Source organism: Homarus americanus, unplaced genomic scaffold (genome assembly GCF_018991925.1).
Source record: "Homarus americanus isolate GMGI-L3 unplaced genomic scaffold, GMGI_Hamer_2.0 scaffold40248, whole genome shotgun sequence".
Classification (NCBI taxonomy): domain Eukaryota; kingdom Metazoa; phylum Arthropoda; class Malacostraca; order Decapoda; family Nephropidae; genus Homarus; species Homarus americanus.
This window is the reverse complement of record NW_024712526.1, coordinates 8,066,782-8,090,171: the sequence shown is the minus strand read 5'-3', so window position 1 is coordinate 8,090,171 and position 23,390 is coordinate 8,066,782. Positions and strand designations below refer to the sequence as shown.

General features: G+C 38.2%; 2 protein-coding genes across 9 annotated transcripts in view; one reads left to right on the top strand and one right to left on the bottom strand.

The window, feature by feature from the left end:
- Positions 1 to 84: 84 nt before the first annotated feature.
- Positions 85 to 12,535, bottom strand: LOC121861946 (2-oxoglutarate and iron-dependent oxygenase JMJD4-like). Its single transcript, XM_042359917.1, has 8 exons — positions 12,125 to 12,535; positions 11,113 to 11,258; positions 10,278 to 10,426; positions 9,502 to 9,654; positions 9,193 to 9,307; positions 8,523 to 8,609; positions 8,018 to 8,165; positions 85 to 7,875 (listed from the first exon to the last, which is right to left on the bottom strand). The coding sequence occupies exons 1-8, from the start codon at positions 12,354 to 12,356 to the stop codon at positions 7,685 to 7,687; spliced, it is 1,221 nt and encodes a 406-aa protein (XP_042215851.1). The 5' UTR covers positions 12,357 to 12,535; the 3' UTR covers positions 85 to 7,684.
- Positions 12,536 to 12,588: 53 nt separating this feature from the next.
- Positions 12,589 to 23,390, top strand: part of LOC121861918 (centrosome-associated protein CEP250-like) — a 60,971-nt gene continuing 50,169 nt past the window's right edge. For 6 of the 8 annotated variants that reach the window (XM_042359890.1, XM_042359871.1, XM_042359841.1 and 3 more), the window contains exon 1: positions 12,590 to 12,963. In XM_042359890.1, coding sequence (XP_042215824.1) covers positions 12,721 to 12,963 — 243 coding nt within the window. In that variant the 5' untranslated portion in view covers positions 12,590 to 12,720. Of the gene's footprint in view, positions 12,964 to 23,390 lie in introns of all 8 variants that reach the window. The other 2 variants (XM_042359853.1, XM_042359899.1) reach the window with 1 other exon arrangement.

Below are 23,390 nucleotides of genomic sequence, written 5' to 3'. Positions count from 1 at the left end.
AAGGTTGGTACGTATAGTGAACTGTTCGCAGCTCTGGTTGGTGCATTGACAGTATAGTATACAATTGGGAAGAAAAACAAATGCGAACTTCCAATTTTTATTGTGCTGTACACTGTCTAAAGTAGAGTAAGAAGATCATGACTAGCTTAATTCATTTTGAATTTTTTATAAATTCTGAGTTAAAATGTTAAACCCTTTAAGAGTTCTCTGTAGTATAAAGAGGAAGGCTATTATGGTAAGTTTGTTAGCAGGAAACAAAACTGTAAGTCTTGTGAATAAGTAGTCGGGAAATGATTTGCAAATGCATATTTAGACAAAGGTGCACAAGAAGATACAAATAGCCAGCAACACGCACTATATAGTAACAAAAGATCACGTGTTCCTTTTTTATAAAATGTTCTTCATATATTTAAAATCAATTCAATGCAGGAGTAAAACAATACAATGGAGTCATGATAATTTGCAGGTTAGGTACCAGAAGACATGATGAATTATCAAACCATGAATTATTTTTTTCAGGAAAATATAATATTTTTATGATAATTTTGTATTAACCTGGCACCAATTGAACTTAAATATTATGGTGAAATTGCATACTGATGTGCTAAAGGAGTCGCAGGGTGACAGAGCACTACGGGAGCAGAAGGGAAGGAATTTTTCGCTCAGTCCAGCCACCCAACTGCCCTACCTCCCATCTTTCCTGCACAGAATTCACTAAACACTCTTCAATTTTGTTATTTTATAGTTTTATATTGTATTTCCTTTATTTCTAAGTGAGCTTACAGCACTAAAATGATATTGCCACAACTTTCATGGTTTCTTATGGAAATAAACACTGCAGCAGCTGTCACTTGGCCACAAATGACGAGTAGCTGACTATGAAATTTTAAAGAAGACATGGTAATAGTTACCCATGAATTTAAGAATGAGAATCCATATTTCAGGAATTAGCGTGACTCCACTGTAACACCAAGCTAGAATTTTACTGGCAAATTACAATTCAGTTTAGTTGGTTGATGTTCCAAATTTTAGGCAAACACTACACAGAGTTTTGGGAAGTCCTTTGAATCAAGAACCCTGGCTTGATGAATTTCATGATTAATGAAAATATGCAAAAGGGGGTTAGGCCTAATTAAGCGTATTTAAGGAGATAAAAGAAAATGAAACCACATAGTACAGTACTGTACTGGGCTCTCTAGTAAAATAATGTTGTACATGATGCAATGTGTTGAACAATAAGGAGAAGGCAATTGTGGTTTATAGTAGACAAATATTATATATATATATATATATATATATATATATATATATATATATATATATATATATATATATATATATATATACTGTACAATTAATATCAATTACTTTCAGCATACCAAACAACTCACTACTCAAGTATTATGACAATAATTACATACAGTATAACTACTGGTAATATGCAGGTGACCTTAAAGCTGAATAGAAATAGCAACTGAAAATGAGACGTTAATATTTTCTTCAATATGTATAAATAAGAATTATCCTCGAGACTGTAGTGTACTCCTATTCATGGTATGTACTTTTATCATCACAAATATGACTACAGTACTGAAATACACATATATTTTTATACAGTATATAGATACATATCTTGTACATTTAAAACATATTTTTATAATAAGCTAATTATGAAGAATATTCAGTAGTATCTGGCACTTCACATTGTGGCCACAAACACTAAGGCCCATATCTTTGATATTTATCTCAGCAAATGTTAGATTGCCAACCAGTCTCTTCATTGGACATACACTCTGCCCTCAAGAAACTTGGTACACCCATGTCTTAATTTTAACATATTATACAGCTATTAATTGATGATCATTAACTGCTACAGTAACTGAAAACCTCTAGGCAGTAATAGCACCATCCAGTCCTGATAACTTGCAAATCAGCTTTTAAGCTACAATGATTACGGTAATACTATATTATTATTAGACCCTCCAGATATTCTTAGAAACTGTAAAAACTAATGTTAAACAAAAAGTTTGTCATTTAATAATTCTAACTCGAGTAAAAATATTAAAAAAAAAACAAATGCTATATGAGGAACTCCACATGACAAGGGGAGCCTGCCATGGGTCGATAATTTTGTTTTCTAAGTCTCTAGATAGCTCAGTCCATGCTGTATAATACAAGAGTGATATTATTTGGCAGGTTCACCTCTGTCAATTCGAAAATCAGTCATATGATGTCAGTCTAGTATTGTAGAGCATGGACTGAGCTATCTGGAGACCCTTTGTATTGCGGAGCACCTTATATGAACTACCGTAACACACTTTACTGTATATTTATTTTTGTCAACATTTTCATCACCAGCTTAATCAATGATTACTTTCTAATTTTACTGTTAATAAATAGTGTACTGTAGTATAATAAAAAGAGAACAATTTATATACAATATAAAAAAAAAAATCAAAAGTTTCTGAAGTAGTTTTGGCTGTAATGATTATCACTTTGCAATAAGATAAATAACCAATATATTTTCTGTCATTCATTCATTATACCTGCCTTACCAGAAGCATTTTACTGTACGATACTACGATGATGACCTTCCCCAACAAGGCCCGAAGATCTCCATCTGATTTACCCGCCCATACAACATTAGCATTACGCACATCCCTAAAAACCATCCAGCACCTGCTCTCTCTTCATACATGCACACCACTACTTTTCGCATCTCCAATACCTTCCTTTACCCAACCAGTCTACCTCCAATTAGTGATATAAGAAATAAGGTCAGCATAAAAGGTGTAGTACTGTATTATGTTAAATATATTCTGTCTTTGCAACAACTTTATCAAAACAACTTTCTATCACTTTTACCACTTCACTTCCTAGTGCAAAATATGCAAAAGCAGCCACATGAAGAATAATTTGTTTTCTGTTTTTATTTTGTTAACATGAAGCTAATGTGTAATGATAATTTATTATTAATATCTCTTTCTAAAATGTGCAGCATTTCTTACCTGAATGGAGTTATTCCCTAATGCCGAGTTTATTTTGACACGGTCAGAAACAAACATTGGAATGGGATAACAGCGCTTACTCACCAAGATCTAGGACATTACTCTTCCTTGTCACTGTCACTAAGTGCTTTTGCCATATTGTATCTCTAAAATATCAGTAGAATAAATATGTTACATGAAGACTTTTATGGCAGCTGTGATTACACTGATAAGAGAGTTGGGTGCGTTAGGTGGAAAGATTCCTGGTGAGGGAAGGTGGGGGTTACAGCTTGATTTTTGCCTGCATCATTCAAAGTAGCTCAACGTCACATTGGGTACAAATTTAAACATTGCATCAAATTTAAGGTTATGGACATAATCGTATCAGTTACAACATTGGATTATACATAGTGCATTTAAGTGAGTGGGGCTATTGAAATGAGTACTGTACTGTATTATAAATACTGTATAATACTGTACTGTACTGGCATTATAGTTATAAAAGAAATACTGTACATGCATAGTGAGAAAAGCAATAGAAGTGTAGAAAGTAATAGGAAAGAGCTGAAACATCAATTACGAACACTCCAATCTTTAACTTGCATACAAATTATACAAAGTGAATGGGTAAAATCCACTATCATTCTAATAATGTACAGAAAATTCATTCTACAGGTATCCCTCGAGATGTGAACGTTTAAGATGCGTATTCGTACTGTATTCACTTATACGAATTTCGTAAATTGACACCACAATTTAGAGAAACAAACGTCCCCCCTCCCCCCTTATACGAATTTGGGTCCCGGCAAAAATTCAAATTTCGCATTCTGGGAGTCAGCTGGTACGGCCATCTTGAGGAAAGATGCGCAGAGACGTATTCTTGCTCACTGATCATAACCCACCCTCCCTCCAGCATCTTTCCTTCTGGCATTCATTATGTGTGTGAAGTGATCTCTCTTTATCCATGTGTATTCGTGCCATCCTTTTGTTATGGCATCCAAGTGTTCTGCTGTATTTTCGGCTACCTGTACTACACCGAAGAAACCATGAAAGGCTGTGACACTAGAGACAAAGCTGGAGGTAATTAAGCATCATGAACATGGTGATGGCCCTACCAAGATTGGGAAACATCTTGGTCTGGCCGCTTCTACTGTGGCCACAATTTTCTTCACTCCTTCCACCTCTGGTGTGACTGTGGTGTCCTTGGCAGACAGCAGTGATGAGGTGGACAATCCTCCTCATCTCACTGAGTAAGGCCCTTACTCAGCCCACCCCCTTGTGGTGGTGAGCCCAGACTGCCCTCCCATAAGGTAATGTACCAAAGTTTAACAGTATTTTATTAATTTTATTTCATGTGTTAGGTAGTAAATTACTGTAGTTGTGTACTATTTATTATTAGTTAAGTAGGTTTTGTTCTTGCTTGTGAACCAATTTTGTGTTTTTGGTGTATGATATTGGGGTATTTTTCCCATATACTGTAAGTACTGTATTTTTCTATTTGTGATACGAAAATTCACCAAACAAATGTTTTTTGGAACCTAACCAATTTGTATCTCGAGGGTTACCTATACACAAAAAGGATAATCTGAATACTGCATTTTGTTTGTATAGGGTTGCAACACAATTCCTACATAGTAGACACTATATTGCTAATATATTTTTTACACCTACAAAGGAAATTATACTGTACATCCAGTTAAATATAGATAAAATAGTAGAACATATTCAGTCAAATTATGTAAACTAAAGATCACAGCTTGTAGAAATCCTTATGTTTAAATACTATTGCAAAGATTAATAAAGTTTTTCAGCATAGAAATAATATTCTTTACAAGTAGAATCAAAGAAATAAAATTACATTTACTGTGCCAAATGTTCTGAAACTCACGATGAAGAATTTTAGTAAAGTTTCCCTTCAGACTCAACCCCTGAAGCTTCGCTGTCACTTTACCCAAATTCTTTGCCATGGGTTTTGGAACAATGCTATAGGGGTGTAACACAACTTTTTTCTTTGATTATACGGTACATAAATGTTAAGATACGTATAGAGATTCTGCATACACACATTGTGCATTAAACTATATGGATAGTTCCTGTTATAATTGTCAACATCCTCCTGAGAGCCATCAAAATTTAATACAACAGGCCAACACTTCCAATATCACAGTGCAGTCAGGTTAACATTTTGCATTTCAAGGACTGCTGTCGTTGAAAATATTTTTTTAAACTAACTCCTAATTGGGAATGTGAACTCTACTCATTAAAAGAGTGGTGACCTACCCACACACTGTTAATAGTCATCCCCAAGAAGCTTATGAATACACATTATTTTACATATTTTGTAATGTCTACAACTATGCATTCATGGTAGATTTACAGTAATACAGCTGACATTTTATTCAGCCACAGCTATTAATTAACTCATCTACTATGTGAGGTTATGAATATTAGTACAAAGTGGCAGTATTTTGGAAATTATATGGCACTTAAGAGGGATTTGTACCTATCATTACCATAACTTCTGAGCCATCCTGACACTATTGATGTTGAATATATCATCAATGGTGTACTGAGTAGTAGTCAACTATTTACCCATCTCCATCTGACTGTTTCCTACTATTAAATAGGGTGGCATGTAAAGTCTCCTCCAGTCATTACTATGTTTGCCAGTCCACAGCACACCCATTCTTCCCTACACCTCCCATGTTCACATACTCCTTTGGTCGTAACTTTGTCACCTCTTCTTTTGCTTGCTCATGTACCCTCGGCTCTAAAGTTTAAGGCTATACTGTATAGGTTTTACAGATTCTAAACAGTCTTTCCACCAAATTCAACTGAATATTCCAAATTTTATAAAAAAAAAAAAAAAAAATACAGAAAAGGAGGCACAGCAATAGATACATCCAATGATTCAGAATCTTCTATAAATCCTCGGACTTATTCTAATCTTTAAGATTAAATAAGTCTCACTGAATAAAATCACTGCATGTAAACACACATAATATTAGGGGAAGCAGTCTGGATAAATTGGACTTTTAAAAACTATAATGTTCTCCACTTTCACTCTTGCAAATGGTTTCCCCATTATGGTACAGGGTAACTGTTTTCTGCAAATTGTCATGGGTAGGTGGCAGGGTTGCTACATTAAAAAAAAAATTGTCATTCAGTATAAACATAATAGGAACTGCTCTTGTGACATATTATGAGATACATAATGAAGTACTTCAGCTGTCATTCTTGGCACATTTACAGAGTTGAGTAAATAATTAAGACCCAGGGCAAGGTTTACCAACCTGTTGCTCACAAGCACCACTGTGTTCCCTGATAGTCTGACAATGCTCTTCTACATTGCTTAAAATCATGCTCAAGAACACAATCCTAAGAATAGCAGAAGAGCACTGTCAAACTATCAGGGAGCACAGTGATACATGTGAGCAACAGGTTGGGAACCCCTGGCCGAAGGTACCATAAGAAATGGTGTCTCTACAAATGCACATACCAGTATCCAAGGATTAACTTGCATCAATTAATTTTAGTTTACAGTTTACCACATGATAAATTTAATCCTAACATAAATTTCTTCCACATTCTTGAAGACTGAAGAAACTGAAAATGTTCTTGAAGTGAGACATTGGTTTTCATGTGCATCACCAGATTGGATCTTATATTTACTGTATAAGCTTTTTTATTTTGTATTCTATCTCTGGAACAAAGAAAAATTTTCCATCATCATAAAGTACAGGAAGTTTTTAAGATTTTTTTTTAACTTTCATAAAATACAAAAAAAAGGGAAATTGCTTTTACAATTTCCCCAGATATTGTTTTTGTTTTCCGGTAAAGAAAGACAAGTACAAAAACTTTTCTTGCTGTAAGAAAACTGAGCAAAGAGTTATGTAGTATATGATCTTATATAACTCCCATGTCAGCAGGTGACAGGAATTGTCTGAAGAACATTCAGTAAAGGCCACTTAAATCATAATAGAATATACAGAGTAATGACATTAATAATAAATACTGTATTCCAAAATCTGTCTAGATATATATTTATTATACGTAATCAATTATTCCTCTCCCATCCATGTGAGGTGGATCAGGGATACAGAGAATCACAAGCAGATTGAGGCACACAAACAATGACTGAGTCTTAATACTGTACTGTACTGTACATCTATAGCTTGGAGATCTTAATTTTTCAGAAAGGTTCTCTACCTTCAAATCCAACTCTTTTAAACATCTATGATACAAGGGAATATGGAGGAATAATTTTGCAATATTCAACCTATAGAAACAAAGGGTTGGATTTGGTGCGGAACCCTTTCAGTCATCCGAGACACAGGGATAGGGATGATTTATTTTTCAAGGTCCTGCCCACAAAGACAAAATTAAAAATACAAAACATGAGTTGTTAGAACATGTAAGAGTAGGACTCATCATCACTTCCTCAATCCTTCCCCCAGAGTGGACAAATCCACATATCCAGAGCAAAGAGTCAATGTGACTGTGAGCATGTACTGTAATTTACCTTCCCAGAGAAGTCAACAGTTACTGTATTCTCATCTGAGTTGAAAAAATAAAATGCCTTAGTTAGAGTTCAGCTGTAGAACCACAAACTTTATCAGCAACTTTCTAATCAGTTGGCCATAATTTATGACAGCAGGAGTTAATTTAGAATGTAAAACCATAAATAAAGTAAAAGATCACGATAAAGTTGAAACAACTTCATCGAGGAGTTGAGACGGGTGATCCTCCATGTTATTAAAACTCTTGATCGTCTCCAGACGCTCATCGTCCAGCAGCTTCTCCAAGCACCACTCTAATTTCTTCAAATCATACACTGCATGATTTTTGCCAATTTCCCAGTACCCAAAGCTGAGGACAGCACCTTTCCCTTAAGAAAAAAAATTACATGTTCTAAGATAAAGGAAAGTAATGTCACATACTGTACATATAAAGAAAAGTGAAGAATTTTGTTTGGATGAATCCACAAGCACGATGAAAGTTACCAAACACCTAAAATATATTTTCCTCACCTGCTAGGTAGTTAATCCTCCGCCGAGCAACAGTGCGAAGAAAAGTGTAGAATTCATGGTAATCCATCCCATGTGTGGCCCGCAACAACAGCTGACACTGCCCAACCCAATCATCCATTTCAGAACAATCTCGGATGGCATATTCAACCTGTAGTTTTGTTACTCATTTATCATTATCCTACTGATTATTTATAATGTTATGAAATCCACTTTCATACATTGTGTCATATTTACCTTCAATCAACTTTTATAATATAGTCCTTTCCATTTACAGTCACTCTGACAATTTCTAATACTGTATACTGTACTGAAATATTGTATGTACTGTACTATATTACCAAGTGTCATTACCACACATTTCTATGGTATACTTATGAAAGAAAGTTTCTGGACCAGAGATTTTGAAACTTGTGTAATACTGGGACCAGTGTCTATTAGCACACCTACATATTTATCTACACCAGCTTTAACACAACTTATACGACACTGTTCAGTAATATGTTACCTGGTCAAGGGACTCCACCAAAAAGTCCCAAGCTGTGTGAATGTTGGTACCATTTAACCAATTATGGTTAATGGAGATGGTGTCCTCCTGGAAATGACACCAATTGGGAGTACAGTAAAAGGTAATAACAATCTCATAATATTGTACATGAAAAAACTTCTAATACGGCATTCTGAGGATGGATAAACAGTAGAGGCATGACTCCCACTAATATTATTAAAATTATCAATAAATCAGGTATAAAAATAAGATACCCTTTAAGAATAGATCCTATTGCACAGTATGTCAAAAAGTAATAACATGATAAAACTGAAAATTTTATAATTACCCTAAAGAAGATTCATTTTTGTCTTTCCTAACAAGAAAAGTTTGGCTACCTCCTCTAGTATGTCACTATTCTTGCAGCTATATGCTATGGTTCAAGTTGCCTAAAAACCTTGCCTGATAAGTGTCATGTGGAGTGATGGTAATTAACTTTGTTAGATCGCCTTGGCATTTGGATGACAGAATGAACTCCTACAATACAACTGAACATAGAGGATTATATTTCCAGACATTCTGACCCTTAATACAGAACACAGAGACAAGGCATAGTACTGTAGAAACTAAACAAACACACAAGATCCCTGACACAGAAGAGAGGCAAGATAAACACTACACAAAGCCTTACAAGATTCCAGACTTGATGGTGCCATCCTGAAGGAACAAATATAGTTTCACCTTGTTCCTGGATCACCTCCAGGCGGCCCATTGCTGATGGTGCTTTTGGGTATTTGGACGAGTCACTGAGGATAATATGGTACATAAATATCTAATTTGTTTCCTCAAATTTTAGTCATATCACAGGTCTATGGCAGAAAATCCACTCAAGTGCTGTGAGCTATATTGTTATAAGCAACAAACAAAGATTCAGTACATCAGATATGAATTACCAGTATCATAAACACTTAAAAAATTTGCTAACACCACCAAACAGTACCTCAGTTCTGCAGAGTCTACATCATATATGGGTGTGCCAAATGGGTCTCGCAGGTACTGGTCCTCCCCTGGAGGGTAAAATACCCATCTCTTTCGTCCACAAACATTTGCAGACCAACTATATGATCGGAAGACATCGGCATGAAACGGAGTCCTGAAATATATATAATGTGATATTACTGTACCTCATTTTATATTTTAATTATTGCAAGAACTATTTCCTTCATTTTAGCATTTCTTGAAAGAGAGAGAGACTTCAATTAATATTGGTGACAAATATTTAGTACAGTACTGCAATCTTGAATTTTAATTAAAATTTTATATTAAAAATGTTCTGCACAGTACTATACAAACATCCTCCTTCGTCTCATCCTTTACTGCATTACAGTACATGCAACTAATAATAAAGCAATTCTCTCCCTGGACATACAACTGTAGCTCTTTAGAAGTACAGACATCAGGCACCTCCTATTAGCTATGAACTAGCATTCCTTAATGCTATAAGGTGTAAAACAAGCTCTACCAGAGCAAGGGGAACAGTGTAACAATCATGAAATTCCACACTACATTTAATCAAGATTCATGTATCAAATTCACTTAATCCTGCCTCCGTAGAGAAATATTCATTTCAGAAAGTTAATTTCATAAAAAAATTCAAACAGCAACCAAAGAGAGCATTTTAGTCACTAAAAAGTTGTTTGGTATATTGTATCAAGCAAAATATCCACAATGCCCTTAAATTTTAGTTTTGGTGGTCCTAATTACAACACAGCTTACCAACTTCCTTTCGGTCCCATATACACAAACTGATAATCATCCTGGATATCCTCCCTGACTTCCCAAAATTCATTGAGCCAATCAGATGCAAAGTATTGGAGGGTTGTATAAGCACCATAATCAGGATATGCTCGCACAAAATGCCAATCCTGAAAAAATTGCAGCTTTATTAGAACATGGGGCAGTTTGTGCTTCTTGTATGCCTGACCTAAAACACAGACATATCGTTGGTGCATACAGACATTATAGTAGTTAAAATCTACATTAAACCTATATAAAAACTGACATGCAATAATAATATAAGTACAGAAATTTAATTTATGTGAATGTTTTATTTTTCTGTCAATTCAAGATGATCTGACAGCAGAGGTGTACCACCTTCAGGAGTTAAGGGCAACTGACACTGTATTACAGAAACTAATACAGTGTATTTGATAAAAAATATTTACTGTTTATGTGATATCAAATAAGAGGGATGTTTTTGCAATTTTAATTGGTCTTAAACTTCAAGGAGAGAATAGGGTAGAGGGGAAAGGGATAAGATGACAACAGAGGATAAAAGAAGTACAAAGTGATAAGGCAACCCGGAGGCTTTTCCGTTGTGGCTCTCCAATAAAAGTGAGGCACAGCAAATAAGGTAATACTGTATATGATGTACTGTACAGTACTACTTATAACATATGATGCATACCAATTTACATGTGCACTGTAGTATCTTGCTAACCTTTCCTCACTATATAGATACAGTATCTCTGATAAACCCAAACTGTAGAATTGCCCACTCCTCTATCCCTGAGTGCTACATCAAGAAAAATTAGGAAATATCAACATTTACCTTCAAATAAAGACACTGCTTGGTTCCTGAAGGTGTTTCCCTGAGGCCTTTCCAATAATCTATATAATCCTTTAACTTGTACGTTTTTTTCTCCTGTGAATCGTAGTGCTTTTGGTCACAGTCTGCTACAGGCACTTCTGCTTCACCTGTATTGACAGCGGGACATGTTATAATATAGCTTTAGAAATGAAAATACTGTACATTCATGACAACTAGATTAATAACAATTAAATACAGTAACAATACAGTACCTTCAATTTTTCTCAACACTTAGTTTTATGAATGAGATTAAAAGAACGGAAATTTTATATATGTGCAGTACAGTAGTACAACACTGAATGATAAAAGACATTGATAAAAGGGTGTGAGTGTGGAGTGGTGTCTGGAATTTAACAATGATTAACTGGTATGGCGGAGCTTATAATGTGAATTACATATTTTATAAAAACTAAGGGACAGCTAGAAAGACATCTTGTATCACATCCTTAGCAGGATAAAATTTCTTTTTTAGTCAAGTTTGGTAGGCCAATGTTAAGTGTGGATTGGTAACTAAACTTGAATTGTCTTCCCTATATTAAAGACACTGTATGATATTCTCAGCCTCCATAATGAATTTTTTTTACAATATGGTTGTGCTTAATAAGGGCACTTACACATATTTTCATTAGAATTTATCTTCTCTTGGGGCCAGAAATACCCTAATTTGGAGGTCACAAAATAAGTTATATATTCTATGAGAAAATCTTATTTGAGGAGTAATTTAGTGCAGAGTAAATTATTACTAATTGGTCAATAATCAATCGTTTAACAGACATGGGGTTGTCCTGCTTTATTTCCATCAAATAAATTATTATTTGTCATACAAGACAAACAAGATCTCTAGAATTAGTGGCACATAGGAAGCTGATAATTATAAAAGGATAACTATCTTATAAAATATGATACTCACTTATTATTACACTGCTGTTCATTGAGTTACTATGGTATAAACATAAACAACATGCATAGTTACCAAAATTTTCTTGTAAATAGTCAACATCAGGAGTAAAAATTGGTGACACCCAGTCAGCCCTCGCCCGCCAGTCTTTGGTGAAGCTGCCAGAGAACACACATGGCTTATTTTTCTCTAAGAATTCCCTAAAGAACTCATCATACGCTATCGACTCAGAAATCCGCGGGAACGATGTAATTTTCTCGTTATATAGGCCATGGGCGTGTGACTCACAGCTGCTGAGCTCGATCATCTGGAGGTGTAAACAAACGACCACCTACGCCGCTTATACTAAAAACACCGACATATACAAAAAAATCCAGTGAAACAATATTCATGCAGGAGTATGAATAAACGTTCGTAATTAAAATGATTGAGGAAGAGTTCTTTAATACGGATTAGGGATAAGATTAGAGTTAGGTGTTTAAACAGAGCGCCACTGTCACACTGCTGCCATCTGTTGAGACTGTGTCGTCTGTTACAGTCGTCAGCAAGATGTGAGCAGTGCCAGGCGGGTCATCTCCCCAATACCACAGAAAATGTAGCTAACACGGATAATATAATGCCAGTGCGACATCTCAATAGTGTATACCGCAGCTAAATTGTATCAGTAAATAATGGAGTCACCAGAGGAAAGTTATAATAGAGATCAGCGTGAAGAAGAGTCGGGGAAGAAGAAAGAGATGGCACTCGGAGAAGGGGGACGTGATGAAAGCGGGGAAGGGGGTAAGGAAGACCCCAAGAATAGTAGCTCTTCCCTGATGCTCGGTCTGCTCGATGAATTTACAAAGATTTATTCGGATCGTCTCCAGCGCGTAGAAGAAACGGCCATGAAGTGTGACGAGAAACAGTACTGGGAGGTAGGAAAGGTTTAGTGGCATTTGATCCCTTGTGTAAATATAGTTATGGTAAAATAGATTAAAAAGGGTCAATGTAACAGTATAATTTTGTTAGACTAATTCTTTGTTTTATTTTCTTTAAATAATTAACAATATTGTCTGCTTCATTTCTTGATATTGAGTTTGAAAAGGTTATTGAACTCCTTTGATTTCTGATAAGCTTGTATGTTAACGTATATTTCTTCAGTGGGGCAATTACTAACGTTGTCGGTAATGGTTCAGTACAATACTTGATATATCAGTGGTCTGTCATTTTCATACTTGGTGTGGCATTTATGATGGTTACAATGTTTAATCCTATGTTATCTTGGATTAAGTTATTTGATGGGTTATCTACCGTGTACAATTTACTCTTTACATGTACAGTATATCATCACTTCTGTATTTTAATAATTCTCTGGTAACATAAAAGAGCTTCTGTTGTACGCCTTTCTCTGTACAGTATATAGAAAAAAATACCAATTAAACTTTGTACTGTAGCTTATCAGCTTGGGATAAACTATAAGGTGACTCGAATTTAGCAACAGCTGGACTGAAGTGAAGGAGGATCATACACTCATAGCAGGTAATCTTATCGGGAAATTAATTGGAAAATAGCAGCCACGGTCTAGTAATCCAGAAAAAAAACGTTAAATTTTTGTCAAGCTAAGACCAAGGTAGCAACTAACAAGGTCACTCGATATGAGCTCTGCTTGGCGTATTTTAAGTTTTAGTAAATGTAAACAATGTTTTGTCGTGAATTAAAAATAAATAGCCTGTATCAGATTTTGCATACTTAACATTGTAAACATTGTGGCTGATTATGAAAACATCTTTCATTTTATTGTGTGTGCACAGCGCAGATATTATCGGGTAACCCACAGGGACATCGTTATCATGTTACTTCCATGGGCCGCTATCAGCTGGTGAATCGTCAATATCGGTGTTGGATTTCAACCCTCTTCCGAATTTCACCCATGAACCTTTTCTTCCATTTAACATCTCGAGTGCTTGTGATTGTCAAACCTGTTGACGCATAATTCTTCTTGGAATATCCAAATGCAGTACGAAAATGTGGATTCGTGTGTGTGAGAGAGAAGAGATGGGATAGAATTTGTGCAATATAAACGACTAAGGAATGTTTTCTGAAAATTAGACCCTAAGCTGTTTAGTTATGGTTTCGACCACTGTCTGGCAAGGCTAAAATGATAGTCCTCGCAGTCTTAACTATAGTCGTCTGAAAATAGAGAAAATATGGCATTGGTTACTCCGTTGTTTTTTTTATGTATCAATAGCAGATTTACTAATGAGGAAATTTAGTGTCTTTAGGACGCTAACAACAACAGCATGACTGTAGAAGAATTATAAGTGAAAGCAGACGTGATGCTTGAACATACAGTAGTTGAGGATGTTCGGCGGCCTTTTGAACTGCTCGAGAGTTGGCAGAGACTCAAGGTTGCTGTAAGCAGTGACGTCACCTACCCGTGTGTAGGTTTATGTGTGGTGGGAGGGGCGCTTGAAGGATTAGGTCCCTTGAACTCATTTCCTTCTACCTGAGCTCTTCCAAAAGTTTTCTACTCGAATTTGATACTAAATGCGCTGGCAGACGTACTGTATATATCCAATTTTGATGCGTATCTTTTAACTTTATCTGTAAGAAAGTTAATTTAGGTTATTAAAACTACATACATTCCCGGTTGATCGCTCCTGCAGATGATGGCCGAGTGAAAAATCAAGATGGGAAACCTGGGTCATGGGACTAAAGAAGGGGTGTTTTGTGTGCCCGCCGCCATCACTGTATGACGACGTGACATTGCATTGCTTGCCTTCCTCATTCGATAGCTGAGAATCTCGATGATTTCCTACGATGATTTTCTCCGTAACTGGTGCTAAGTGTAATAATTTTGTAAATTTTACATTATTTTTGTGCTGTATGTTCAGTGAGCCAGTTAGAAAGAGAAAACAAATTGTTATAAACCTTTGAGCATAAGGACCCAAGTATGAAATATTAATCCTTCGGGTTACGTCTTCTCTTTATAAGATATATCGTCTGTTTTACAGATATTCTTTTGCCATTCTACCTTTATCTCAGTCTGCATCACTAAAAAAAAAGGCTGGGGATATTAACTTTATCCTCTTCACCTGGTGCTAGTTGAATGTCTCAGAGTAATTGTGATCCCTTTGTGTATGTTATTTTCAAACTAAATTGAACCGTTTCGGGACGTTCTTATATATAAGGTACGAAGAAAATTAAACGCAAGGATCTCTGAGAAACTGTAGCCGACACCATAGGGCAGTAAATGTCAAGGCGTATCATAAGATGGCAGCCTTGGGTGGTGGGGGTGGGATGGTGGTAAGCACGGGAAAGGCGACGGACAAGGCTGACATTTCCTGACACTTAGCCATTGTTGTGGTCACAGAGATAGGAAGGCTGCACTGTAAACTGGTTCACTGTTGCTGCTCACGTAAGCAACAGAACGATGGCTTGTGATTTGCGGACAAGTGTGAATATTCATTTATAAAACATTCTAAACCAATAATTAGGAAATATCACAAATGTAGTGTTGGAAATACATTGAATAGGAGCAATAAATCATTTGCATTTCAACGACAGGCTCCAAATATACCTAACGTAACCATGTACAGTATACCCCAGGATCGTTTGGTTATGTTGGGTTGGGTCTTGTCGTATGCAAACTACTGTATACGGGTTATCATGCCATTCATATTCATGTTTCTTCTCCAACGTTCATCTTGCTGTCATCTCTAGTACAATGTAGAGATTGGCGCATTGTAAATTAGTGGTTATAGTTAAATTCAGTAAGATGGATGTATTTATTAGATCTTTTCGTTGGTGCCATAAAATAGATGCCATTCAATTATAGACTTAAACCTCAAATTATGTTTAAAGTTGCAGTTCTCTAAAGGCTCAACTAAGTACCGTAATTGGTGAATGCTACGACGCCATTTTTATCTGTAGGTATTCAGATTATCTAAGCAGTTATAGTTTCAATAATGTAACAAAAACTGTAAGTAAGTATGGAAAAGATTTTGTATACGCGTCAAGGAAAATACTGCATGGTAAAATATGCTGTATACGTACTGTACTATATCCCTCATCCTGCTGCACACTTGTGACCTGTGTTAATATCAATTTTGGCAGGTGTGTGCGTTGATCAAGTGCAGCTACGAGGTTTTAAAACAGAATCACATTGGATAAAACCACGAGGAGAATATCCAGGTCACGTGAAGATTACCTTAAATCACCCAATGAGTAAGCACCCGAACGCTATCTGGGGGATGGGGTTAGAATAGTTAAGGTTAGTGCTAAGATAGTTAATATTAAGTTGAAATAAACTGGGAGATAATCTTCACGTGATCCGAAAATCCTGGACAAAAGCCCTCAGTTGAATAACCCGCCAGCAAAATGAAGCTAAAATCTTGGTTGTTTCCCTATCATCTTTATTCGTTTGGCAACGTTGTGGAATTTTGTTCTTGCTGTGGGTTAGAGTGTTATCACACTGGTGAAGTGAGCAAGTTAAGAGAATTGAGTGGGGGAGGCAGGCTGCGGGTTTGCTGGGGGGGGGGGGGGAACTCTAGTCGGTTGGTGCTTGTGTGTGTGTGTGGGAGGAGAGGGGAGGGATTAGAGTGGTGTGGGTTAGAAGGAGAGGCAACAGCTGTGTTTTCACACACCAGTTGTGCCACTGCCCACTGTCGCCTCCCTGTCCGAGCACACATCCATTTTACATGAGGACCTCATGATGAGGTCAGGCGAGTACTGATTGGTTGGAGCGCGGGATATTTCACTAAATAAATCTAACCTAATCACCCAATCGTTATAGAACTTAACCATACGTACTCTAGAATAATGGTTAGTTAGTGTTCTCTACGTTCATTATGAGGGCTGTGAAAATTCCTAATCTATATCAAGAAACATTTGTCACACGGGAAAACCAATCAGACGGGCACTGCCCGGTCGGATGTCACCTATTTTAACCGTCACACGAATGGCATTTTTCGCCGGAGAAAATCTCACTACACAATTTCCTATTTAAAATATTCGTCCAATAAAATAATAAATATAAAATCTTTAGCTCTTGTTTATGTTTCAAATAACCTGCTGCTTGATTAGATGTAGTGGGAATTTGTAGTACAACTGTTTGAAGGATAGTACTGTAGTGGAAGCGGAAGTGTCTGTGCCTATACTGTAAATAACCATGGCTTAGTATAACGGTTGGTACGTGTAACTACAGTAATAGAAATCCAGTACTGTCTGCTGGTAAATTTATGAGAATAATCAGTAGAGTACTTCTGAGACAGTAGGATCTGGTGAAGCTATGGTTGAAGGGTGGGGCAGTCTAACTTAAGAACATAAGAATAGAGGAAACTGCAGCGGGCCTATTGGCCCATACTGGGCAGTCCCGTTTACACCCAACCCCTATTGCTCATATAAGCATCCAACCTATGTTTGAAGCTATTCAGCGTATTCGAGTTAATGATGATATTTGGTAACTTGTTCCATTCATCCACTACTCTGTTTCCAAACCAGTGTTTACCTATTTCACGCCTAAATCTAAATTTGTCTTATTTAAAACCATTGTTACGAGTTCGCTCCTGGTTGGATAGTTTGAGTACCTTTGTAATGTCCCCTTTGTTTAGCCCTGACTTCCACTTATACACCTCTATCAGGTCGCCCCTCGCTCTACGTCTCTCGAGGGAGTGCAAATTAAGATGCTTTAACCTGTCTCTATACTCAAGGTTCCTAATGCCCGGGATTAGTCTTGTCATTCTCCTCTGAATTCTTTCCAATGATTCTATATCCATCCTGTAATACGGTGACCAGAACTGAACTGCGTAATCCAGGTGTGGTCTCACAAGCGCAAGATACAGTTTTAGGATGACCTCGCTAGTCTTGTAACTAACACTCCTTTGTATGAACCCAAGTACTTTATTAGCCTTGTTACGAGCAAAAACACATTGTTTACTTGGCTTAAGGTTCCTACTTATCATTACTCCTAAATCTCTCTCGCAGTCGGATTTCTTTATGGCATCGTTGTTCATCTGGTATCTGGTTTCCCTGTTTACATCTCCTATACTGAGTACTTTACATTTGTCCACGTTGAATTTCATCTGCCATTTTTCAGACCATTCGAAAAATTTGATTAAGGTCTTCCTTTAGTTTTGTGGAGTCCTCGTCAGATTTAATAACACGTCCTATTTTAGTTTTATCAGCAAATTTACTTATGTTGCTGTCTATGCCGATATCTATGTCGTTTATGTATATAATAAATAATAATGGTCCAAGTACTGAGCCTTGAGGAACTCCACTTGTGACGTTGCTCCAATGGGACTTAGTGCCGTTAATGCTCACTCGCTGTTTCCTGTCCTGTACTCACGCCCTAATCCATTTAAGGATGTTACCTTTGATGCCATGTGCTTCTACCTTTCTAATTAGTCTTTCGTGGGGGACTCTGTCGAAGGCTTTGCTAAAGTCGAGATATACCACATCATAATTGTGCCCCTCGTCCACCGATTCGAAAACTGATGAAAAGAATGTTAATAGATTAGTTAGACAAGAACGTCCGCTTGTGAAGCCATGCTGGGAATCATTGATCAATCGGTGCTTCTCCAGGTGATTTCGTATAGAGTTTGAAATGATTGCTTCCAGTAATTTGCCTACTATTGATGATAGACTGATTGGGCGGTAGTTAGAGGATAGTGATCTATCCCCCTTCTTGAAAATCGGTATTACATTCGCTATCCTCCAGGATTCTGGTACTACACCTGTTTTTAAGGACATGTTAAACAACTTTGCTAAGGGCATACTAAGCTCTTCCTTACATTCCTTTAATACTCTGGCAAATATCTCATCGGGACCAGGTGACTTATTAGGCTTTAGTTTGTCCATTTGCTTACTAACATCGTTACTAGTCACTACTATCTCGCTTAATTTGTTTTCTTCACTATCTCTGAATAGAGTCGGTGCCTCGGGTATCATGGAGGTGTGAGGCCGGTTGTGGCCGCTAAAGGGTATAGAATGGTGAAATTTATTCTAGCATCAAACATGAAGACAAAGTTTTCTTGATGAACAGACCAGAGCGACTCGCTTCTTTCAACAAATAAATTTGAGAAGCAAAGTTTTCTCAACTAGTAGGATAAACTTGACAACAAGCTTTTCTCAAACAATCACGTTGAAAGTCGAGGTTTTCATGATGGTTAGTATAAATGGTCATAATTTAAAAAAATATATCAAGAAAAACATGTTCTTCGGGTTTTATGATTTTACAAACTGTGATCATCTTTTATTATAGATATCAGAGCAGTAGATCAAGCCTTCACTAAAGGCGGGTGCATGATCTAACGTTGTAAACTACCAAGTGTTTCCTGTCAACACCGGGAAGCTTGTATAGTATTGTACCCATTTAAGGGACCACCAGAGATGATGCCCATTAACAACATGCCGATATTGGTAACAATCAATAATTATGTAGTATTTAAATAAAGAACCATAGCTCCACGCAAGATGTAAAATAAATTACTGTAGAGGTATAATGCGAGTTTTTAATTCAGGAAATTCATAGTTAAAAAGCTGAAAGCATAGTGAGTCACTTTTAGCTCGTAAAATGTGAGTAGCTTGAAGCACGCGCACGCACACACACACAGCAGCAGCCACGTCAACTGTTATGTTGGCCCATACCAACTCCCTCCCCTGAACCCTCCTCCCCACCGGAATATCAACAAGTTCTCGCCAGAAGTTACTATTTCATTTGGGAAAGGAATGGAACCAGTGGTGAATAGTGGTGAACAGTGTTTAAATCAGTGAAAAACAACTCGGCAGTTGAGTCTTACCCAAGCTAACCTTCACACAGTGAGGTCCCAGGTACCCAGTGATAATTCCCCTGAAACTCCACGATAGAGAAGCCTGGGACCACACCTCACCCACTTGAGTGAGTGAAGTCCTGTGACAACTGACCACATGGTGTCCCCATGATGCTACGACACCACATAGTGAATGAGTTGCTACAGCATCATGTGAAGTTCCGGATAACACCATCTGTGAGGGAATTACTACACCACGTGATGCCCCTCATAACACCATCTGTGAGGGAATTACTACACCACGTGATGCCCCTCATAACACCATCTGTGAGGGAATTACTACGCCATGTGATGCCCCTCATAACACCATCTGTGAGGGAATTACTACACCACATCAGGCCCCTCATACACCATCTGTGGGGGAATTACTACATCATCAGGCCCCTCGTAATACAATCTGTGAGGGAATTACTACACCACGTCAAGCCCCTCATAACACCACCTGTGAGGGAACTAGTACTCCACGTAATGCCCCTCATAACGCCATCTGTGAGGGAGTTACTACACTACGTGTCTGCTGTTCAACACCTCAGCTCACATGATCTACTGTACGTGTGTAAACATTAATCTGTATGTTCACTGTATGTTCCTTCACCTTTCTCTAATGAAGGCTTTTGTTGAACCACCAATGTATGTAATAAGTCATATATGTCCAATGTATATTTTCAGCCTTCGGGCTGCAAACTTTTTCAATAAACCGTTTATTATTATTATTATTACACACACACACACACACACATATATATATATATATATATATATATATATATATATATATATATATATATATATATATATATATATATATATATATATATATATATATATATGCGCGCGCGATCCTCTGATAACGGATCGAAATCTAGGGTATGTAGATACGGCTCGTTTTGGCCTATATTTTATTGTTAATCTGCCTTGATAGTGGAGCCTCCCCCTCCAGCCTCGCGCCCTCTCCTTCCCGCTCTTTTCCAACCGTCTTGTGTACATGCTGTAATGTACACATAGGGGTCGGACTGCAGGTGGTTGGGGATGAAAAGAGCCACAGTCCTAATAAGCCCCAACCAAATCTAGCCAAATGAAACCAAGATTAAGCTCTATTAAGTTTGGTGCCCATGAAGGTTAGAACCCACCCCATTTGTACTGTCCCCTAACCCCAGTGGTTGGATTGTGGTCCACTTTACTGGGGTCTATTTGAATGGTCCCTGGAAGAGGGCAGGTTTGTATGTGCGTGTGTGTCAGATCCAACAGCTGGTACACCTGTGTACCTTATCACGGCACGAAATATCCACGTTGTAATCCTCGCTACAGAATTATCAGTGCCTGTTGCCGGGAGTGGACGGGTTGTGGGGGGCCTCAAGAAAGTAAGTGAGCAGTTGCCGTGGTTTTGTTATCCTAAATTTTGACAGTTTAGTCAGCCCAGTCCCGCCTTACCTGATCTGACTGGTAATGGTTTTCGCACTTTTTTTTGAACCAAATGCGACGTAACTTAATATCTTACTACTACAGTACTTCTTGGTCACAGTTGGTAAAAGTTGCGTGTTGAAGTTAACCTTGTGCTTGACGGCGGTGCATAGCTTTGGCGGTCGCGACACCTAAAACCAAAACAAAAATAACACCAAATCCACTAAACCTTAAAAGGGTGTATTTATAGGTGTACTTATGTTGTAGAGAATGAATCCCTTCGCCCTGGCGGCAGTGTGGATTGAGCGCACTGATTACTAAACCTCACTACACAATGAGATAATGTAAAGGCACCACATTCGCTGTCCTAACTGAAAATGTGGTACCCATTTGAAACTGGGACGACTTGGATTGGCTTTACCATAAGGCACAAACTGTAAACATTAAACGCAGAAGATGAGCGCTGTGACCACTTGACCGCCGTACCTCGAAACCTAGTGAAGGGTGCTTGATGACCCTGTTAGTTGAAGCACCTAAAACTAAGACATGATTGGTGGTCTCAAGTGGTGCTGAGGTGATGGTGATGTCATGAGATATTTATACTTCGCGCTCTCCTTTTTCCTGCTCTCGCGTTTTCTGCTCACAGCCGAGGTTGAGTGTATCAGATGACGTGGGAGGGAGTGTTAGTGTGGGTGTGTACAGGTGCAGGAGGGATGGAGCGAGTGTGGATGTGGTAGCGTAGGAGGCAGCATGGGAGGTAGTGTGGGTTTTATGGTGCAGAATGAAGGTCATGATGTGAGTGTGGGGTGTGCAGCAGGGAGGGAGGGAAGTAGTGTGGGGTGTGCAGCAGGGAGGGAGGGAAGTAGTGTGGGGTGTGCAGCAGGGAGGGAGGGAAGTAGTGTGGGGTGTGCAGCAGGGAGGGAGGGAAAGTAGTATGGGGTGTGCAGCAGGGAGAGAGTGAAGTAGTATGGGTGTGCAACGGAGGGAGGAAGGGAAGTAGTATGGGTGTGCAACGGAGGGAGGAAGGGAAGTAGTATGGGTGTGCAACGGAGGGAGGAAGGGAAGTAGTATGGGTGTGCAACGGAGGGAGGAAGGGAAGTAGCAAGGAGCCGAGGGAGGTCATGTAGAGGTGCGACAGGGAGGAGGGGGAGTAGTGCCTGGAGTCCATCAACTGGCTGTGTTGTGAGGCTTCTGACCGCTCCAGATTTCCACGCACTAGGCTTGTACACCTGCTCCCTCTCCCAGCACTAGGCTTGTACACCTGCTCCCTCTCCCAGCACTAGGCTTGTACACCTGCTCTCTCTCCCAGCACTAGGCTTGTACACCTGCTCCCTCTCCCAGCACTAGGCTTGTACACCTGCTCCCTCTCCCAGCACCAGCACTAGGCTTGTACACCTGCTCCTCTCCCAGCACTAGGCTTGTACACCTGCCCTCTCCCAGCACTAGGCTTGCTGCCCCTCTCCCAGCACTAGGCTTGTACACCTGCTCCCTCTCCCAGCACTGCTCCTGCTCTCCCAGCACTAGGCTTGTACACCTGCTCCCTCTCCCAGCACTAGGCTTGTACACCTGCTCCCTCTCCCAGCACTAGGCTTGTACACCTGCTCCCTCTCCCAGCACTAGGCTTGTACACCTGCTCCCTCTCCCAATGTAAATTCGTCTTATTCAATACATTGGTCGCTCTCATAGATTGGTTATACGCTGATTCATCACATTTAACACTTTGTAACACTGATATCAATGTTCACTAGTCACTAAGAATGAACCTGTGTTGCCCACGTTTGAAGTTAGTACTGTGCCCAAATGTAAGGTAGTTACGCGTTTCAGATATTTCAGATAATTATTCTCTCGGTATCTTAACTAGCCCATTGCGTGATTTAAATATACATTAGGTTCTTTGTTATCTTTAGCTGTGTTAGCCCAATGTCCGTCTTTTCTGACTTTACTGATAGTAGTTATTTTGTTCGAGGTATTTTAAATGTTGCTTAATGCTGCCAATAATCAATTCATTGCCATCTCCCTTTTAAATCATATTGGATAACGGCTGATGTGCTGGGTGGGTCAATGTGGACGGAGCGAAGGCATGAGATAACGTCAAAATTTGTAGTAGTAATAATACACGTACTAGATAC

Bases quoted from the DNA above. Each gene is read 5' to 3' on its own strand.
- LOC121861946 (XM_042359917.1), bottom strand. From the start codon at position 12,356: ATGATCGAGCTCAGCAGCTGTGAGTCACACGCCCATGGCCTATATAAC. The intron at 11,259-12,124 runs GTAACTATGCAT...CTGTCAATACAG, and splicing joins CTATTTACAAGAAAATTTTG to GTGAAGCAGAAGTGCCTGTA. The intron at 9,655-10,277 runs GTAAGCTGTGTT...TATATATTTCAG, and splicing joins ATGGGACCGAAAGGAAGTTG to GACTCCGTTTCATGCCGATG.